Below are 19,321 nucleotides of genomic sequence, written 5' to 3'. Positions count from 1 at the left end.
TCTTTAGTGTGCTCAGCCTTCTGTTGCTCTGCTTTGACTCATTTTATTCTGGACTATACTGAAGGGTTTACAGTGTGCTGAGGTACCATGATTTTTTTTTTTTTTTTGCGGTGCATGGAACCCAGGACCTTGCTCATGCTAGGCAAGTGCTTTACCACTGACCTACAACCTCAGTCCTGCAGATAACTATGACATTCTGCTCCCAGCTATATATGCTTAAGTAAATTTGCTGTTAGCCAAAATCAACACTATTTAATGTCCTGCAAGTCTAGTCTATTTTCATTCTTCTTCAGTTGTTCCAGAACTGTGCTATTTATGCTGGGTTTTTTTAGGTCAGGATCCAGTCCAGGACCATCTGGCTTTTGTGTCCCTCAAGTTTTTTTTTTACTCTAGAATGGTTCTTTTCTTCTTGACGCCAGCTTGTTAAAGAGATGGAGCCATTTGTCCGGCAAAGTTTCCCTCTTCATATTTGGCTTTTTTTTCTTTTGCGGTATTGGGGATTGAACTCCGGGTCTTGTGCTTGCTAGACAGCCACACTCCCAGTCCTTATTCTTATAAGCTGGAAATTAGACCTGGAGGCTTGTCACGGTTTAGTTCACCATTTTTGTTGATACGTGCCTCGTATTGCCTTATTGAAAAGGCACATAAAATCTACTTTTCCTGTCATGAGAGATGATAAGGCTGGTCTCTGGATGGAGGAGACAGATTGCACCACACTGTATGTTTATGTTCTGGTGTTCCTTTATCACCAGAACATCCTTTGCTTTTGAGCCTTTTGCACTGTCAGAATGCCCTTTCCCCATTAACCATCCACCTGATATTTTTAACCCAGTAGGTAAAACTTGCTTAACTCGACACTTTAATAGTTGCTGAAAGATGAGTTTGCAATCCTTCATTCCCTCTGTATGCTTTAGCTCACGTTTGGCTTGCTCTGGTTTTGTGCTGAATTATACCTTCGCCTCGTGCATGCTATCATGTGCTCTACCACTAAGCTACACCCCCCAGCCTGGCCTTTTTTTTATGTCTTTACAGGAGTCGCTTGAGCTGCTGCCCCTGAGTCTAGACTTGGTCTTACTTGGAATTTAGAATATATACGGGCTTTGAGAATAAGTGATTTCCTTGCATTTTTATACTTTGTTCAAGGCAATTCCCAGCTCCCCAAACTTGTAGATTATTTCAAATAGTTGGGGTACCCTTGAGACCTTTGTTCCTTCGTTTTCTCATTTCCTGTTACCCACAATAATCCTGCTTTTGTTTGTTTTGGTTGTGGGCTGGGATAGGTATCTCGATGAGCTGATGAAACTAAAAGCACAAGCACATGCTGAGAACAACGAGTTTATTACGTGGAATGACATCCAAGCTTGCGTGGACCATGTGAACCTCGTGGTGCAAGAGGAACATGAGCGTGAGTAACCATCCTGTCCTCCTTCCACTGTCACTATTAAAGATGATGTAACTCCATGAACTTGTTCCAGATCCCACTCCTTCAAGGGTTTTTCAGTGACAGATTGGAAAATATTTAGGTATCTCAAAAAGCTAAGGTAGGCTATTGTTTTCAGAATGCCAGGCAATTGCTATGATTGGTAAGTAATAAGATAAAGTTTCCCAAGAGGTGAATTGTACATGATCTGTTCCTGTTAGAGCTATATAACAAGTGGTTCTGACCTTGAGTACCTGAAAGTAGGCCAGCATGTCCAGGTTGAGGGCGCAGTTCTCATTCCACTGTGAGACTCCTCTCACTGCAGCCATCAGCCACAAGCTTCAACCTTGCGAGGCCACTGCACTTCCGAACAGCTGGCATCAAATGTGGGGGTTTCCTCTGTCCCCACAGGTTCAGTAGTGTGCTAGAATGACTCACAGAACCCAGAAAAGTGCTAGACTTACGATTACAGTTTTATTATTATGGATAATTCAGGACCAGCCAAAGGAAGAGACCCATTGGGCAATGTCTGGGAGGGTCCCAAGTAAGACGCTGTGCCCTCAGGATGTGTCATCGTCTTGGCACAGGTGTACGTACATATGTTACCAACCAAGGAGGTTCGTCTGAGCTTTGATGTCCAGAGTCTTATTTGTACTTCATTAGACACACACGATTGACTGAACTATTAGCCTCCCTGGCAGCCAGGAGGCCTCACTGGTGTTATGTGGCTCCAGTCCCAGCCTTACAATAATACGGCTGGTCTTTCCAGCATGACCAGCCCCCATCCCTGGAACTTTATAGACCCAGGAGTGGTCGTGGGTTACCATACACTCAGACGTGTGGTGGGGTGCCACCATAAATAACAGACACACCGATCACTCAGGATATTTCAAGGTTTTAGAAGCTCCTTCCCAGAAACCAGGGTCAACGACCAGTGAAATTTTGTATTATTCAACCGAGTCCTTACAAAAGCAACATGGCTATGTGGGGTCCCAAGGAGTGACTGTCTCACTTGTAACTTGTATTGCCTTCGAGAATCATTCAGCTGATTTAATGGGAAGAGATTTGCCTTGGAATGGGGTGCCCGGGCTTTGCTCTTCCACCTACTTCCTGTTTGTGAGATCTTAGAGGCTCCCTGAGCCTCATCTTTTCTTCTGTAAAAACACTGAATTTGGGATTTTTTTTTTTTTTTTTTTTTTTTTGCAGTATTGTGGTTTGAACTCTGGGCCTTCACCTTGAGCCACTCCACCAGCCCTTTTTTGTGAAGGGTTTTTTTGAGATAGGATCTCTCAGAACTATTTGCCTGGGCTGGCTTCGAACCACGATCCTCCCGATCTCTGCTTCCTAAGTAGCTGGGATTACAGGCGTGAGTCACTGGCACCTGGTGAATTTGGGAACTTTTAAAGATCCCTTAAACTCTGACTTTTTGTGAACCAAGAATGATTCTGATTACATGTTTGAAAGCTTTAAAGCCAGTTTCATCAAAACCCCCATCACTTTTGCAGCTGGGTGTGTTGGCTCATGCTTACAATCCTGGCAGTCAGGAGGCAGACACAGGAGGATCACAAGTTTGAGACCGGTCTGAGCTGTACAGTGAAAGCCTGTCTTAGACAACAAATCTTCATCACTTTTAAGTTAGCCCAACTAAAAATAAAACATAAAAAGCTGAGCTTTCAGTAGGAATCAGTACAGGGCCTTTTGGGTGATGGATCGAAGTTTGAATCATGGTTACTCTCCTCTCAGGCTGATTCAAGATTAGTATGTTTCAAGGTTCATTTTTTATTCTATTTATTTACTTTTTTCTTTGTAAAGGGATCTTACTATTTTGTCCAGGCTGGCTTTGAACTTGTGAGCTGAAGTGATCCTCCTACCTCAGCGTCTTGGGCATCTGGGACGACAGGTCTACAGCACCATGTCCAGCTAGGACTTGTTCATAAAACCCTTAATGAAACATAACTTTCTCCCTCTACATTCAGGGATTTTGGCCATTGGTTTAATCAACGAGGCCCTGGATGAGGGTGACGCCCAAAAGACCCTGCGGGCCCTGCAGATCCCTGCCGCTAAGCTCGAGGGGGTCCTTGCCCAAGTGGCTCAGCATTACCAGGACACGCTGATCAGAGCAAAGAGAGAGAAAGCCCAGGTGAGCAGCATCACATTGCCTTTTCACTCGGAGCGCTTCATCCCTTCTGGAACAAAGGTGGAGAAGGGCTATCTCCATGGGTCCTTCATTGGATGCTTCTGGGCACCTCTAGATTCAGAGCACTGGAGATACAGTATCTGAGGAACAGACTCTACCTTCCAGGAGCTCATGTTTCGTTCACGTTTGGGCTTTTGTTCTTTGTATACATGTCTCTAGGTAAATACTGAAATATCAGATCTGAAAGTGTACAAGTTGTATACATATGCAATTACGTAGATTTTCAAAAGTGAGCACACCTGTGAAATTGGTATTCAGATTGTAGCACGTGCCCCAGAAACCTCCCTCATGACCCCTCTGTCCACCGCACCATTTGGTAGTAACCCCTGTCACATTTTCTAACACCACAGCTATTTTTTGCCCATTTGTTAGCCTGTATTTAAGTGGAACCATGCACTGTGGGCTCTTCTTGTCAGGTGTCTTTTGCCTCTATCGTGAGTGGTATTTATCCATGTGCTCACATGGTGTGGTGTTTGCTCACTCATTGTTGCACACTCTTCTGTTGTGTGCTTGGATAGCTTATCGTTGATGAGGTTTTCATTGTTTCCTGCTTCTTGGCTGTTGTCACTGGTGCTTCTGTGGCTGTCTATTTGTAGATGTGCCTGGGCAGGGGTGTAGCTTAGCAGTGGAGAACTTGCCTGGCATGTGTGATGCCCTGACTTTGAGCCCGAGAACTTTAAAAGGAAGGAAACAAAAAAATTATTAATAAATTTAGGAGAGCGATTAGTGGGTCATAGGGAATGCATGCATATTAAGCTTTAGTAGGTAACGCCATAAAGATGCTTGTAATAACTTCATTGAAATATAATTCACATACCATGTAATCTACCACTTTTATGTGTATGACTCAATAGTTTCTAGTATATTTGTAGAATTGTTCAGCCAGTACCACAGTCAATTTTAGAACATATTCATTATTTCAGAAAGAAACTGTCCTCGTTAATAGTCCTTATTTCCCTCAATGTCCCCAGCCCTAGGCAGTTGTCAGTGTACTCCTATCTATGATTTGTCTTTCCAGAAAGACAAATCAGAATCACGGAACGTGGTCCGTTGTGACTGGCTTCATTTTTCTTGGCTTGTCCAAGTTGCAGCTTGTATCAATGCTTCTTTTCTTTTTCTTGCTAAACAATATTCCATTTATGGCTATACCACGTTTTATTCCATTTGTAAGTTGGATATATGGGTTATTTCCACCTTATGGCTATTAGGAATAATACTGTGATAAAAGCTTTTCTAAGTAACTATAACACAGGCATGTCTTTTGAAAGGTTTGTCGTCCCTCCTTGCTAGTTTTTTGAGGAAATGGAAAAGAATTTACGCCTCTTTTGGTGCTGTTCCTGCCTAAGGAGGTGTCCTGCATACAGTAGGCCTCATATGTTAGCTGCATGATCACACCGTGATTGCATCTATTTTTCTAATTGTGAGTGATCTCTGCTTAAGTTCTTCCGAAGTAATGATATCTGGTTAGGAAAAACTTTGCTGCCTTTTCTGACTTAGAAAATTCCTTCAGCAAGGTTCTTCCTAAAAGGAAATCTTAATTCAAGTGATCAGATTCTCTCTGGGAAGACAGGGATAGAAAAATGGACTAAGACTCCAGTGTTTTGAGGTTCTTGTACTGACGCCCATATGGGCTCTGTAACTGTGGGTTGGAGTGGCAGAGTTGATTCTATTTGATCTCCTTTGGCTCTGTTGCTGGGAGACTAGTAGACACTTCCACGTCCTAATCATGCATGTGCAGTGTTTGATAGTACCATTTTTATTTAGGAGACTCTCTGTTCAACTATTCAGAATGTGGCTTAGTCCCAGGCAGAGGGCTGGTTGCAGCCTCTCTTTCATAGGCAGGGAATTGAGATAGGTGATTAGCTGATTTCCATTACTTGGATAAGAAGTTGGCTTTGATTCGTTTTATTAGACCATTATTGGATCAGAGCTTCATGAACTTGGCTGATCATCAAATGCTTAAAAACTCATTTAAAAATACAGGTTCCTGGGGTTGGGGGCATGGCTACAGTGGTAGAGTATGTGCTGGGATAGCTCTCACTCATACTGTAAGGCTGGCAGCTTCTTTTGTTTGGGTTGTGGGAGTTAAGTTTTAATCTTTTTTTTTTTTTTTTTGGAGGGACAGTGCTGATGTTTGAACTCAGATCCTCATGCTTGCTAGGCACGCACTGCTATGCCACTTGAGCCACACCTCCAGGCTTTAAATTTCAGCTAAAGTGCTTTGGGTTGTTTTGTTTTTGCTAATCTGGGACTGAGGTTTGAACTCAGGGCTTCATGCTTACAAAGTAGACACTCACAAAGCAGGAGCTCTACCCTTGAATCACACCTCCAGTCCAGTTTGCTCTGGTTATTTTATTTATTTTTATTTTTTTGGTGGAACTAGAGTTCAAACTCAGGGCCTTGCGGTTGCTAGGCAGGCATTCTACCACTTGATTCATGTCCCCAGCGTGGATGTGAGTGGAATTTGTAGTGTTTTCTTTTGCTGTGGAATAACTTTTCAGGGTTCATGAAAAGTGGAGGAAGGGGAAAGTTAAAGGCAATTTTGCTTAGCAGGCCAAGCCAAGTGGAATTCTTTTTTTTAGGCATCAGTTTAGCTTCCAGGTTTCTATAAGCCATCTTGGTAGTGGTTTTAAAAATAATTACCATTAGGGCTGGAGGAGTGGCTCAAGTGGTAGAGCTCTTGCTTAGCAAGCGTGAGGCCCTGTGTTCAAACCCCAGTTCTGCGAATAATAACAACAACCACTGAGTTCCAAATTGAACAAGCAGAAGATCTTAGTTTAAATTTGCCTGGTGTTGGTATCAGCGTAATACTGGCTTTCTAGAATGAGTTGGAAAGTGTTCCTTCTATATTTTTTAAAGCATTTATAAAGGATTGGTTAATCCTTCTTTAAATATATGATGGGGTTCATCAGTGAAGCCATGTGGCCTGGAGCTTTTTTGTTTTTGGGTTTTTTCTTTGGTGGAATGTCTTCTGATTACTAATTCCGCCTCTATATTGTCCCAGGTCAGTTTGGACTGTCTTCAGTTTTATTTCCGCCCCTTTCTCTCCTTGCTCTCCGGGAATTCCCTTGCGCCGCACATCAGCATGATTGGCGGGGTCCACAAGTCTCAGACTTCATCCATTTTTCTGTATTCTTTTTCTTGCTGATTCTCAGAATAGATAATCTCAGCCGACCTCTGTCAGTGTTGCTGCTTCTTTATGCTGCATGCTCAAATCTGCTGTGGAGCCCCTGAAATTTTCATTTCAGTTATTGGGCTTTTCAACTCCAGAATTTCAGTTTTGGTGTACTTTAAAACAAGAATTTCCCTCTATTGGTACTCTGCATTTGGTGAGACCTTAGGCATTACTCTCATACCTAGCCCCCTTGACTTTGCGCCTGTTCTCTGAGCATATTCACAGTGGTTGATGTAAGTCTTTGTCTACAAGTCTCACCTTGGGCTTCCCCAGAGATTTTTGCTGTCTTTTTTTGTTTGTTTGTTTTTATGGGCCTGTTTTCTGTTTCTTTGTATGTCTTATAATTCTGGAAAGCAAGACATTTTAATAATATAATGTGACAACTCTGGAAATCAGATTCCACTTACTCTTAAGGATTTGTTGTCATTGTTTGCTTAGAGACTTTTTTTTTTTTTTTTTTTGAGATAGGGTCACTATGTAGCCCAGCCTGGCCTCAAACTCAGTCCTCTGCGTGCTGGGATTACAGGCATGTACAACCAAACTGGTTGTTTAGTGACTTTTCAGAATTAGTTCTGCAAGAATTAGTTCTGAAGTCAGCTTGGTTGCTAGTGTTTGGCACCCAGCCTGTACAGAGGGGCCTTGTGGGCGTGTTGTGGCACACTTTCCACACTCAGTAAGGCACTTTACAATTCTGCCTTAACCTTCACTTCATGCATGGCCAGAAGCTCAAGGTCATCCAGAGGTGAAAGCTTAGCACTTTATCACATCTCTTCTGAGCGCGTGCAAATTCAAAATTATGTACCTCGGCTTTCTTGATTCCCATCCCAGGAATGTCAGATTTGCAAACCTCTTTCTGGCCATCATGTTCTCCAGCTTTTCCTTATGGGTTTTTGGGTTAGTCTGTTGTTTGCCTAAACTGTCATCCATTTCCCTGGGTGTCCATGATGCTAAACAGTTGCCCCAGTAGAAAAGGCTGTTTTCAGTAGGTGAGCTAGCTCTTGGCAGGTCAGATAAGGGCAGCCTGGTAGGTGTGAGCTTCTGGGGGCCCACTGGGCAGGCCAGCTAAGGACAGTTCTCTGGGCAGGTGGGAATATGCAGTGGAAAGTCTATAGTCCGCCACAAAGTCACCTTTTGAGCTTCTGTGCTGAATGACCTCTGATTGCTGCACGCCTTTGGTTAATCTCCAGAGCTTTGAAACAGTCAATTCTCTCGACTTCCTTGCTAGTGTCATTGCTGCTTTTCTAGCAGAGAGGATTTGCAGAGGTCCTTACTCTCCCATTTCACCTTGCCATTTCTTTTCTCACTTAAATTCCGTGCATTTGGAGCACGTGCTAAAGGTGAGTTACTGGTCATTGTGTAATATAGTCTGAATGCTAAGACATGGCTCTCAGGGATTCTCAGGAGCTGTTTTATAGTTACAAATGTGAGAGACTTACAAGTCTCCACCCTCCATGTGTGCACACAGAGTACATGCACATGCTTGCACGTAGGGCTGGTTACCAGCAGATACATGACACATCTGTATCACTTCTTTAGGTGCTGAAATACTTCTATTTTGTCTGGCACATTACTGCTATCCTAGCCCTCCAGAGCCTGTGACACTGCACCCCAATTTTAGCTCTTTCCCTGAACTTTCACTGCACAGTCATTACACGGTTCATACTCAAACCAGCAAGGGTTGGACAGGCTCAGCTTCGCTTTGGAGTGGCGAGTGTATATGTCATGAAGATTCATGTGCTGTGTGATATGTCTGTGGTCCTGGATATATGGAATGTTTGATAACAAATGCAAACTATGCCACGTAATAAACAGAAGGTCGAAAGGAAGTTTTAAGGGGTAAGACATGCCTTTGTGGGTGCATGTACATAAGCAGCCGCTCTTCTACCCTTTCTTCCTTCCTTCCTAGGCCTCGTGGGTCTTCACCTCTTTCCTTCAGTCATTGCCCACTCCCTTTTTAAAATTCTTATTTCTGGTTCTTACCTCTTCTGAAATGCAATTGTTATATTTCTTAGTATCAGTCAGAGTGGTCAGGTGGCTGTATTTTCATATATTTTATGTATTTCTTTCTTTCTTTTTTGAGACAGAATCTCATTCTGTTGCCCAGTTGGCCTGGAGCCTGTGATTCTTAGCCTCCTGAGTTGGTTGGATTTATAGATAGGCACATGCCTCTGTGTCCAGCGCTAATATATACGTTTTTCACATTAAATGTTTTCTCTCAGTATTTCCAATGATACCTAGCCTTGGGTATTAATGATTTGAGTTATCTTAGGTGATATCTTTAAACAAACGTTAGCAGGAAGTTTTGAGTTTTGTCATCTTATTCTAGCCATCTGGAGCAGTCAGACCTGGTGTCTGGGATGAGGTGTCTGCGCTGTGTCCCTTCCTCAGTCTGCTGAGGGGTATTTCCGTTTCATGCTTCCCTGAGACACCAGTCTGTTCTCTTTTCTTGCCTTCTGCTCTTTAGCTCTGTTGCTTGTTTCTTTAGAGGGATGTGTTCAGAGGCTTACTTTAATCCTTTTATGTAGTGTACCTGGGGCAGGGAGGGCAGAACCCTGAATGGTCAGATTCTTCACAAGCTCTGCCTTTCTCTCACTTTGAGAGAGCTGGTGCTCAGCCTCCCAGCTTTGCTCACTGCAGATTCTGCTCAAGGACGATCCACTCAGAAGTAGCCTAAAACTGAACCAAACATGGCGTGGTTTGGTTCTGTGGAAGTGCTTCAGTTCTTACAATGCTTCTTTTGTAGACTGACTTCAGCCCTCCTGCTTATGACTTCTCAGCATACAGTCACAGGCCTGCAGCTGGCTCGGTGCAGCTTCACATTGGGACGGTTGATCAGCGTTTCCAGTGCTTGTTTTTAGGGATCTCGGGATTGTGCAGGGTCCTTTCCTATTTTTAGTAATAGAAAGCAAAGATTGCTGTAGGAAAGCTATGCTCTCGCCTTCTGCTTACTGGTCACTCTTTTTCCTTTCTGTGAGCGTCTTAAAATTGGGACAGAGTCAACACCTACTGAAATTTGCTTAAATGATCTTTCTTTCTAAAACTGCACATTAAAAAAAAAAAAGACTGCTCTCAATTTCAGATGCTTTTGGGGCTTTATCACCTTTTATAAACGGCAGGGACAAGGTGGCTTGGCTCTGCTTAGTGTTTTGTTGCTCTCTTCAGCGTGGGGGAACAGGGGAAATGCCAAGCCTCTTAAGGTTTTGTGGAACTTTCACTTTGCCCTGAAGCCCAGACGCTGCCTCATCTGGCCACAGTCATGGTTATTGACCAAGTTCTTTATTTTGCCACCCTAGGGCCTTGCAAAATTGTATTTACATAAAGCAGTCTAAGATTGCCCCTCCTCTCCACCCCATGCTGGGATCAAACCCAGGGCCTCATGCATGCTAGACAACTGCTCAACCAGAGCTCCACCCCCAACCCTGTGTGGAGTTTTGAGCTACTATTTCTCGAAGTTGGTCTTAGCTCGAGCCTTGGGACCATGTTAATGTTGTTAGATGTGCAAAGGTGCCTACATGTGACTCTCACAACCACCTAAACCCATGGTGCTTTCCTCTTCTGTGGCCCTTAGCCATATCTTAACAACACAGGAGTCTCACTCTTGGGACAGTTAGCTGACGTAGCCTCACTGCCACCTAACCAGGTACCTGAAGTCATTTCCAATCTGGCTCCCACAGTGAGAGAACACCTATTCTGCTAACTCCGCATTACTGGAGTGACTGTTGGGGCAAGTCCATAAGCTCCTTCCCAAATCAGAGACAGATACCCATATTCTTGAAAACTGAAAAACTAGAGCAGGGTATTTCTGGTAACTCACTGTGCTTCAGAGTAAATGATCACCAATAAGCTACTTTAAAAAAAAAAGTCTAATTTTTTTTGACATGTTTGAAGCAATACTTTTTTTCCATTTTTATTAGGCTGTGTTCGTTGTACTGGGGGATTCATTGTGACGATTCTAAATAGGCTTAAAACAATTGCAAGAGGTTTCATTGTTGTATTCCTTAACCACCTCCATTCACCGCCCTCCCCCAAATTGTCTGATTTTTAAAAACTTCCTACAGTTAAGAAGAAGGAAGCAAACCACATCTACTACATCGCCTCTGTCCCTAGTAGTCAATTCAGAGTGTGCTGTGGACTAGTGAGGCTTGCTTTGCCATACCACAGAGACTCATCACCATTTATTACCGTGTTTCTGTGTGACAATTTGTTTTTAAGTTCTCGGCAGCTGATTTAATATTAAAGTTTTGGAATATAATCTGGTGGTAAGTTTAGATCACCTGCAGCGATGCCAGGCATTAAATGTGAGGAGTAAAAGGTCTGGTTAAAGTCAGACTTGACAGTCTTAAAAACATTAGCAGTTGTAGAGAACACTAACGTCCTCTGAGTATTCTGGGCAAAGGAGGCTTTCTATATTCAAGTCCCACATACTCAATACGTGCCCTAGCCTCTGTCACACTCTGAAAGTCCCTAGGTCCCTTTCCAGTTTGTTTCTCTTGCCCCTTCTAGCTATTCTTGATTTCCTGAACCACTTGAATTTATTTTCATATGTCCTCAGCTAATATCTGAGCCTTCTCTTACAGCTTTTTTTTTTGTTTTTTGAGTTTTTTTTTTCTTTTTTAAAGTGCTGGAGGTTGAACAGAGGTCCCTGTGCTTGCTGGGCAGGCGTTCTACCCCTTGAGCCACTCCAGCAGCCCATTTTGTATTGGTTATTTTGGGATATGGTCTTGCTTTTTGCCAGGGCCTGGCCTGATCCACAATCCTGCTTTATGGCATATACATGCACCACCTGCCCTGGCATTGGTCAAAATGTGGTCTCTCCAACTTCTTGCCTGAGCTGGCTTCAAACTGTGATCCTTCCAATCTCTGGCTCCCATGTAGCTAGAACTGTGGACTTGAACCACTACTCTAAGCTTTTCCCTTATAAGTTTTTACTAGTTTTTTGATGTCTGGCTTTTTCCATCCAACTAATCCTTGTGTCTGTTATGTTTGGAGCTCATATGTTGGAGAGTCTTCCTCCATCTCATTGAGCCTCACAAGCCCTTTTATCACACGTATGTTACATGGTCCCTGATCTCATGACTCTACTCTTGTTTTGCTTTTAACACTATGTAGGAAACCCAGGATGAGTCAGCTGTGTTATGGTTGGATGAAATTCAAGGTGGAATCTGGCAGTCCAACAAAGACACGCAAGAAGCAGAGAAGTGTATGTATGAATTGTTTAATTTCTGTTTTGGTGGCAGTTGAGATGGTGAGGTATTCCATGTCTCAACCAAGACTGAGAGATCAGAGGAAGTAGTGGACAGTAAGTGGGTTAGGTGGAGTAGTATGTGAATTTAGACACTTTCTAAACTGTTACGTTAACAATTTCTTTCTGGGGTAGTTGCTTTAGGAATCTTTGCCATTAATGAGGCAGTAGAGAGTGGTGATGTTGGCAGAACACTGAGTGCCCTTCGTTCCCCGGATGTCGGCTTGTATGGAGTCATCCCTGAGTGTGGTGAAACTTACCAGAGTGACCTTGCTGAAGCCAAGAAGAAAAAACTGGCAGCAGGTGAGTTATGGGAGAAAATAATATGTGCCTGAAATAAGCATGTGAGCAGATAAAGGGACAGGTGTCTCTAGAGCAAAGGCACCAGCTGTGGGAAAGATAATCTCACTAGTGTACACTTATCTCACTTCAAAGGAGATAATACGCCAAGTTTTGATAGTGGTCCCTGTAGACAACTATGTTAACTCGATTGACTTCATGAGAATGTTTACCTTACCTCGGGTGTCGATAGCTTTGATCATCTAAGTCTATAGGCAGCTAGTAGTAAGTAGTAGAGGAAATAGTTAGTAGCAGAGGGAATTTTTTTGCTCCCCCACTCCCTGCCTCAGATGCCTGGAGATGCTGAATGATTGCAAATCTTTTATCAGAATAGTTTAATGAAGTGCGAGTCTTAGACAAAGTCTTGGGGAGAGACAAAGCTAGTCATGGTTGATTCCATAACTGGACTCCCTAGGAATTTTCCTTTAATGTAGACACAAATGAGCTAGGTTAGACATTACAGAGCTGCAGTTTAATGGGGACTTAGAATGTTCCTTTACTCAAAGATTCAGGGAACAGCTGCTGGGAATGGTCTTCATTTGGGTTGTTGAATGTAACTAGTATAATCCTGTAGTGTTAGATATAGACAGTGGAGCATAGCTTGGGTTGCCTTTATCTTTCCTTTACTTTCTGACAGGAGATAACAACAGCAAGTGGGTGAAGCACTGGGTGAAGGGTGGATATTACTATTACCACAATCTGGAGACCCAGGAAGGAGGATGGGATGAACCTCCAGACTTCGTGCAGAATTCTCAGGAGCTTTCTCGGGAGGAGATCCAGGTAGGTCACCGTTCCACACCTGAGAAGGATCTGAGAGAAAGGGTTCAGGATGATTTTAGTTAAGAGGAACAGAGTGGAGTGTGCGGTCAGAGGTCCCAGACTCGAATTCAAGCTACATAGTGAATTGTTTTGGTATAATTTTTTCTTTTTTTAGTGGTTTGGGGAATGATTAAGCCTAAATTAGTAATTTGAATTGCAGAATTAAGTGAGATAAACTGTGTGCTTACTAAAGATAATTGAGTAATGTAGTGAGTCTCCTGTCCAGTTGGTCACACTGTTGTGAGAGCAGCAGGCAGGAGTGGGGCTCTAGTGAGTAAAGAAAGAGTTAAGGGACGTCAGCAGGCGAGGGAATGGGGACAGCTGTTCTAGACAGAAGGCACAGTGGGGAAGCACTGAGGACTGGAAGGATAGGGACCATTTAAGGAAAGGTGAAAGTGCTGTTGGCTGCCATGGCAGGTGCGGCAGGAGAGACAACAGAGAGAGCCTGCTATGCTGTGCTGTGCTGTGCAGAGGGATGTAGGCTGCCTCTTGTGGCAGAGTGACTTTTTGTTTGTTTTCAGTACTGGGGTTTGAACTCAGGGCCTACACCTTGAGCCACACTACCAGCCCTTTTTTGTTAGGGTTTTTCGTTATTATTATTATTATTATCATCCTGAGATAGGATCTGAAGAACTGTTTTCCCAGGCTGGCTTCAAACCGCTTTGCTCCTGTTTCTGCCTCCTGAGTAGCTAGGGTTACAGGTGTGAGCCACTGGCACCCGGCTAGCAGAGTGATTTTTTAACTATTGGGTCAGGTGTACCTTTGAGAATCTCACTAATCTCCAAAGACACCCTCATGTTTAGATGATGTTTTGCATATGGACATAAGAATTTGAACAGTGGAGCCGTGTTATTTTACTTTCAGCACATGACCTTCCTCCTCCCTCCCCCGGAAGAATAGAGGGATCAAGTGTGGGTCCTCCCACTCTCCTCTCTGCACATTTCATCTTCTGGATTCTTCACTTGATCCTTCTTATTTTCTCTCTGGAAGGAAAAGCTCCTTCCCAAAGCTCATTGCTCACCTTACCGCCTGGTGCCATTCTCCCTAACTCCTTGGAGGCCTTGTCTCTTCTTCTATTTCCATCATTCCACTCCATCACTTAGACCAGTGTTTGTCTGAATTTGATGTGCTCACAAATCACCTGGGGATCTTGTGAAGGGAACGTTCAGCTCTGGTGGGCCTGAGAACCTGTTTTCCTCACATGTTTCCAGGCAGCGCTGCTGGCCTGACAGCTATACTTTTCTTTTCAGTTTCAGCCTACGTATCTAATCATGTCTCCCTTCTCTTAAAAAATTAAAGCCCACCGAATTTCCGTACCCGACTACCCTGAAAGTCCATGTGTGCTCAGTAATTCCTTCCCTGTCACATTCATTTCTTAGCTCATGGCAGCATGGTTTCTCATCTTGCATTTACTTTAGTAAAGCTCTCTTTTTAAAATTCACCAATAAGCTTTTCTTTTTTGGCAGCACTGGGGTTTGAACTCAGGGCCTCATGCTTGCTAGGCAGGTGCTCTTGCCATTTAGGCCACTCTGCCAGCTCTTTTTTTTGTGTGTTGGGTATTTTCGAGATAGGGTTTCCCAAACTATTTGCCCAGGCTGCCTTCAAACTGCAGTCCTCCTGATCTCTGCCTCCTGAGATAGCTGTCCTGTAATAGCTAGGATTACAGGTGTGAGCCTCTGGTGCCAGCTATAATGTCCTTTCTCAGTAACTCTCGCTGCCTTCCTTTTCTCTGCTTTAATTACATGAGGCTTATTTTGGTTCCCTTCCCTCCCCTCCCTTCCTCTCCTCTCCCCTCCCCCCTTCTCCTCTCTCCTCCCCTCCCTTCCCCTCCCTGTTCTCTTCCTGAGCTCCCACCTTTGTGCTTGTGACTCAAAAATCAGCACCTACAGACCTCATCCCTTTTCGTCACTGCCAGCTATGTCCTTCCATTTGCAGTTTAGAAGTCCAGCAGATTCCTCAAACACAGCTAGACAGGGAAAAAAAAAAACAAAAGAGGCCACTGTATAAGACTTTCTTGCTTTGTTTTCTCTCCCATATAAAATAATTCTGGAGCACAGTAGTTCAGGGAAGGGGGGTGGTGGCTGCACAGTATCACCTGCTCCAGGAGTCTTCTGTCTTCATGCTCTGCTTTTCTTAACACATGGCTTCCATTCTCAAGGTCACCTTGTCATCCCCAATGACAATGTGGAACTCTGTCCTTTGGGTTAGTAGTCCAGGCAGGAAGTAGGGAAAAGAAGAAAAGCAACAGAAAAGTACGCAGAAGACATGCTGTGTACTGTCTAACTCAAGGAGCTTTCCCAAAGGTCTTACCAAACAGTATCTGCTCAGAGAAGAAACAGTCTCAGTGCAGGTGCTGGTGCCCAGAAGGGGAAAATAGCAAGGCTCCAACACCAAGGAAAAGGAGCAGCCTCGCTGGTGGTGATCCGGTGCTTTCCTTACCCATGCTCGCTGCTGCTGCCTGCATTCAAGCCCAGGTCCATGCTTGGATTGGGACAGTAGCATTCTAATTCACGGACTTGCAGCAGAACTCTGCTCCAGTCTGCTAGGTGCTCTGCTCACAAAGCTGTTTTTCTAAACATAAGCAGGATTGTTTTATTTCTCTGTTTGAAAATTTTCCAGTTCTCCATTATTCTCAGTAACAGTCCCAGCCCTCCAGTCTGCTTTTCAAAACGATTTGCAGTCTGTGGGTACAAGGAGTTTTCTAGGCGTCTTAGGCGTCTTAGGCGCTTGGCTGGCACAGCACGCACAGTCGGCAGGATGGGTGGATGGGAGATAAAGGAACATCGACATTGCCATGACGACACAGCTGGGGTCCTCACTCCTGTTGCTTAGCTGAAGATGTAGCACAGACTTAGGAGGCAGTGGAGGTTAGTTTGGGCTCTGTGGATGATCCGTGAACATTCTTGAATCTGACCGATTGCTTTTGCAGAGTTCCATCTCTGGGGTGACTGCTGCGTATAACCGAGAACAGCTTTGGCTGGCCAACGAAGGCTTGATCACCAAGCTGCAGGCTTGCTGCCGAGGGTACTTGGTTCGACAGGAATTCCGATCCAGGATGAACTTCCTGAAGAAGCAAGTCCCTGCCATCACCTGCATTCAGGTATTCCACAGCCCGTTAGACACAGAGCGAGCAGGCTTCCTCGAGCAGGGGGAGTAGACCGTCCACCCTCCTGACTGGCTGTGTGCGTGTCTCTTAACTTCTGGCCTCTCTTTCTCATCCTCCTTCAGCAGCTCCTCCTTGTACCAATGCAATCATAGTGCCCAATGTGCCCCAGGGCTGGGCCAGGGCTGGGCACCTCCTTGTCTTCTCTTCTGCCATTGTGCCTTTGGTAAGATTTGAATCTCAAGAGAAATAGTGGGGTTTGCTTCGATGACAGGGTAGCAGTGTCATGGAAAGAATTCTGAGTTAGGAATGATGTCGCCTACTGCTTGACACTGAGTCTCTCTACATTTGTTTCCTCATCTGTAAAATGGGAGTACTAATGCTGTCTTCCATGCCTGATTTGTCTTCCTTATCTGCAAACCAATAAGCAAATCTGTGTGGCCGTACTTTAAAAGGTATGAAGAGCTGTGCTAACATCCGGGAAGTGGAATGTGGCCATTGTGTTCTCCAGGTGGAAGTATGGCCCATGCCTTCACCCCACCATCCCTGTTAGATGTGCTCCTTTCTGACGCTCCATCGGGAAGTTGAGCTTTTCTTTACCTTGCACTGCTTCTTGGAAAATAATGTATCACCTGTGATACTTGACCCTGCAGTCACAGTGGAGGGGGTACAAGCAGAAGAAGGCATATCAAGACCGCTTGGCTTACCTGCGCTCCCACAAGGACGAGGTTGTGAAGGTACAGTACCCGAGCAGGGTGTCTTCTCGTGGGGTGCAAATAGGCAGTGCCGACATGAAGGGCCCTTCTAAGTCCAGGATCCCCTTTCCTCAGATCCAGTCCCTGGCAAGGATGCACCAAGCTAGAAAGCGCTACAGAGATCGCCTGCAGTATTTCCGAGACCATGTAAGTACTGGGTGACACGGGGAGGGCCAGTGGAACTGCTTCTGCTGCATGTCTGGTGGACGAGTGAGCAGACATATTTCATCTTTGTTCCTTAGATCAATGACATTATCAAAATCCAGGCTTTTATTCGGGCGAACAAAGCTCGCGATGACTACAAGACTCTGAGTGAGTAACTGTGGCCCAGCAGGGAACTGTCGAGGCAGCACTTGGGAGCGCTGTGTCCTGGTGCTCTCCACGGACCTTTGGTTGTCCTGAAGGCAAGGCCTGGAGGGAAGGGGTGCCTCTTGATTTAAGCCCTTGGCTAGCACGGCTAGAATCTTGCTTGCGTGTTTGCCTTTGTCATAACATAGCAGTAGATAACGAGGGATTACACTTGATGGCTGTCTCAGCACGTCTCACACACTTGTCTTGTGAGTGACTAGAGCGACTTTTTCAAGGCACTGCTGGTGCTTCACGGGACATGAGCTTTGTCTGGTACTTAGTTCTTTGATGCATGTGTCCTTTCTGTCAGTCAGTGCTGATGATCCTCCTATGATTGTGGTCCGAAAGTTTGTCCACCTCCTGGACCAGAGTGACCAGGACTTTCAGGAGGAACTTGATCTCATGAAGATGCGGGAAGAAGTCATCACCCTCATTCGTTCCAACCAGCAGCTGGAGAATGACCTCAACCTCATGGACATCAAAATTGGACTGCTTGTGAAAAATAAAATCACACTGCAGGTGCGGCCGGGGTCAGCAGGCAGGCCCTGTGCACTGCTTCACCAACCCTGTTTCCCCTTCTAACTCCCGGGACGGTGAAGGCTGACCTCCTTCTCAGCTGATGCCATAAATTTCCATTAAATTATATTAGACCAAAGTTTAGAAGATAAAAATCCTCCTCTAATTCCTAACCCACGATCACTTTGGACTTTGTAATCTATGTTTACTTAACATCAGAAGATGAGATTTTCCATGTGGTGAGTGGCTGTAAGTGGTCACTAGAAGATGGGATAGGGTTCACCCTATTTTCTTCCATTCTTTGACACTTCCGTGGATTTCTAGGTTTTTATTATAAGTTGCAGTGCAGTTGATGTTTAAATATATGATGCTTTTGTTGTACTTAGTGTATTTGTGTTCCTCAAACCCCAGTACTGCCAAAAAAAACAAAGGTGAAGTATGTGTTTTTCAAGATGGGATCTCACTATGTGCCCCAGGCTGACCTCAAAATACTGGGCTGAAGTGTTCTCATCCTTCCAAGTAGCTGGGACTATACAGAAATGTTCCACAGTGTTGGGGATTGAACCCAGGGCCTTGGGCATGTTAAGCAATGCTCCTCTAAGCTACATCCCGTTCCTTATGTTCTTGGAGCTGGGCATGAAGGTACACACCTATAATCCCAGCACTTGGGTGCCTGAAGGAGAAGATCATGAGTTCAAGTCCAGCCTAGGCTATAGAGCGAGACCCTCTCTCCGCCCCCTGCAAAAAAAAAAAATGTTTTTAAAGGTAGAGTCCTACAAATAGATTTCGTGATTCGTGTACCTTTTTTTCCCATGCCCACATGAAGAAACCCATGGCTCAGGTTCTTGTTTTGGCAGTACTGGGGTTTGAACTCAGGGCCTCCTGATTGCTAGACAAGTGCTTTACCTCTGAGCCACTGCACCATCCCTGGCTTAGTTTCTTTATGGGGCGGTGGATGTAGGAACAGAGTTGACTGCTGTATGAAAATAGGGTCTTTAGTGGTCCTGACATGTTCAGTGGGCTATGCCAGCAAGGTAGGGATAGGCCTTTTTGCGGTGCTAAAGACATTTTCACAGTGCTATAGATTCCTCTTTGAAAACTTGCCGATCTTTGTGCTGGTTTTTGTTTGTAGGATGTGGTTTCCCACAGTAAGAAGCTTACCAAAAAGAACAAGGAGCAGCTGTCTGACATGATGATGATAAACAAGCAGAAGGGGGGCCTCAAGGCCCTGAGCAAGGAGAAGCGGGAGAAGCTGGAGGCCTACCAGCACCTGTTCTACCTGCTGCAGGTAAGCAGCTCCAGGCTGGGGTCTAAGATTACTCAGTTTACTCTTCCACACAGTTCTCTGGAAGGACTTCTGCTTTCTGCTGAAGGATGCATGAAGTGCTATTTGTTTTTCTCGTGTAC

At 44.6% G+C, this 19,321-nt stretch overlaps 1 protein-coding gene across 1 annotated transcript in view; it reads left to right on the top strand.

Moving 5' to 3' along the window:
* Positions 1 to 19,321, top strand: part of Iqgap1 (IQ motif containing GTPase activating protein 1) — a 94,581-nt gene that overhangs the window by 54,487 nt on the left and 20,773 nt on the right. The window contains exons 14-24 of the mRNA XM_020179972.2: positions 1,281 to 1,405; positions 3,397 to 3,560; positions 11,902 to 11,992; positions 12,170 to 12,337; positions 13,011 to 13,153; positions 16,122 to 16,292; positions 16,949 to 17,032; positions 17,126 to 17,197; positions 17,293 to 17,362; positions 17,709 to 17,917; positions 19,047 to 19,202. Of these exons, the coding sequence (XP_020035561.2) occupies positions 1,281 to 1,405; positions 3,397 to 3,560; positions 11,902 to 11,992; positions 12,170 to 12,337; positions 13,011 to 13,153; positions 16,122 to 16,292; positions 16,949 to 17,032; positions 17,126 to 17,197; positions 17,293 to 17,362; positions 17,709 to 17,917; positions 19,047 to 19,202 (1,453 nt within the window). The remainder of the gene's footprint in view (positions 1 to 1,280; positions 1,406 to 3,396; positions 3,561 to 11,901; positions 11,993 to 12,169; positions 12,338 to 13,010; positions 13,154 to 16,121; positions 16,293 to 16,948; positions 17,033 to 17,125; positions 17,198 to 17,292; positions 17,363 to 17,708; positions 17,918 to 19,046; positions 19,203 to 19,321) is intronic.

The sequence above is a fragment of the Castor canadensis genome, chromosome 19 (genome assembly GCF_047511655.1).
Source record: "Castor canadensis chromosome 19, mCasCan1.hap1v2, whole genome shotgun sequence".
Lineage (NCBI taxonomy): Eukaryota > Metazoa > Chordata > Mammalia > Rodentia > Castoridae > Castor > Castor canadensis.
The sequence above is the reverse complement of the archived record's forward strand: the minus strand, read 5'-3'. Positions and strand labels throughout refer to the sequence as shown.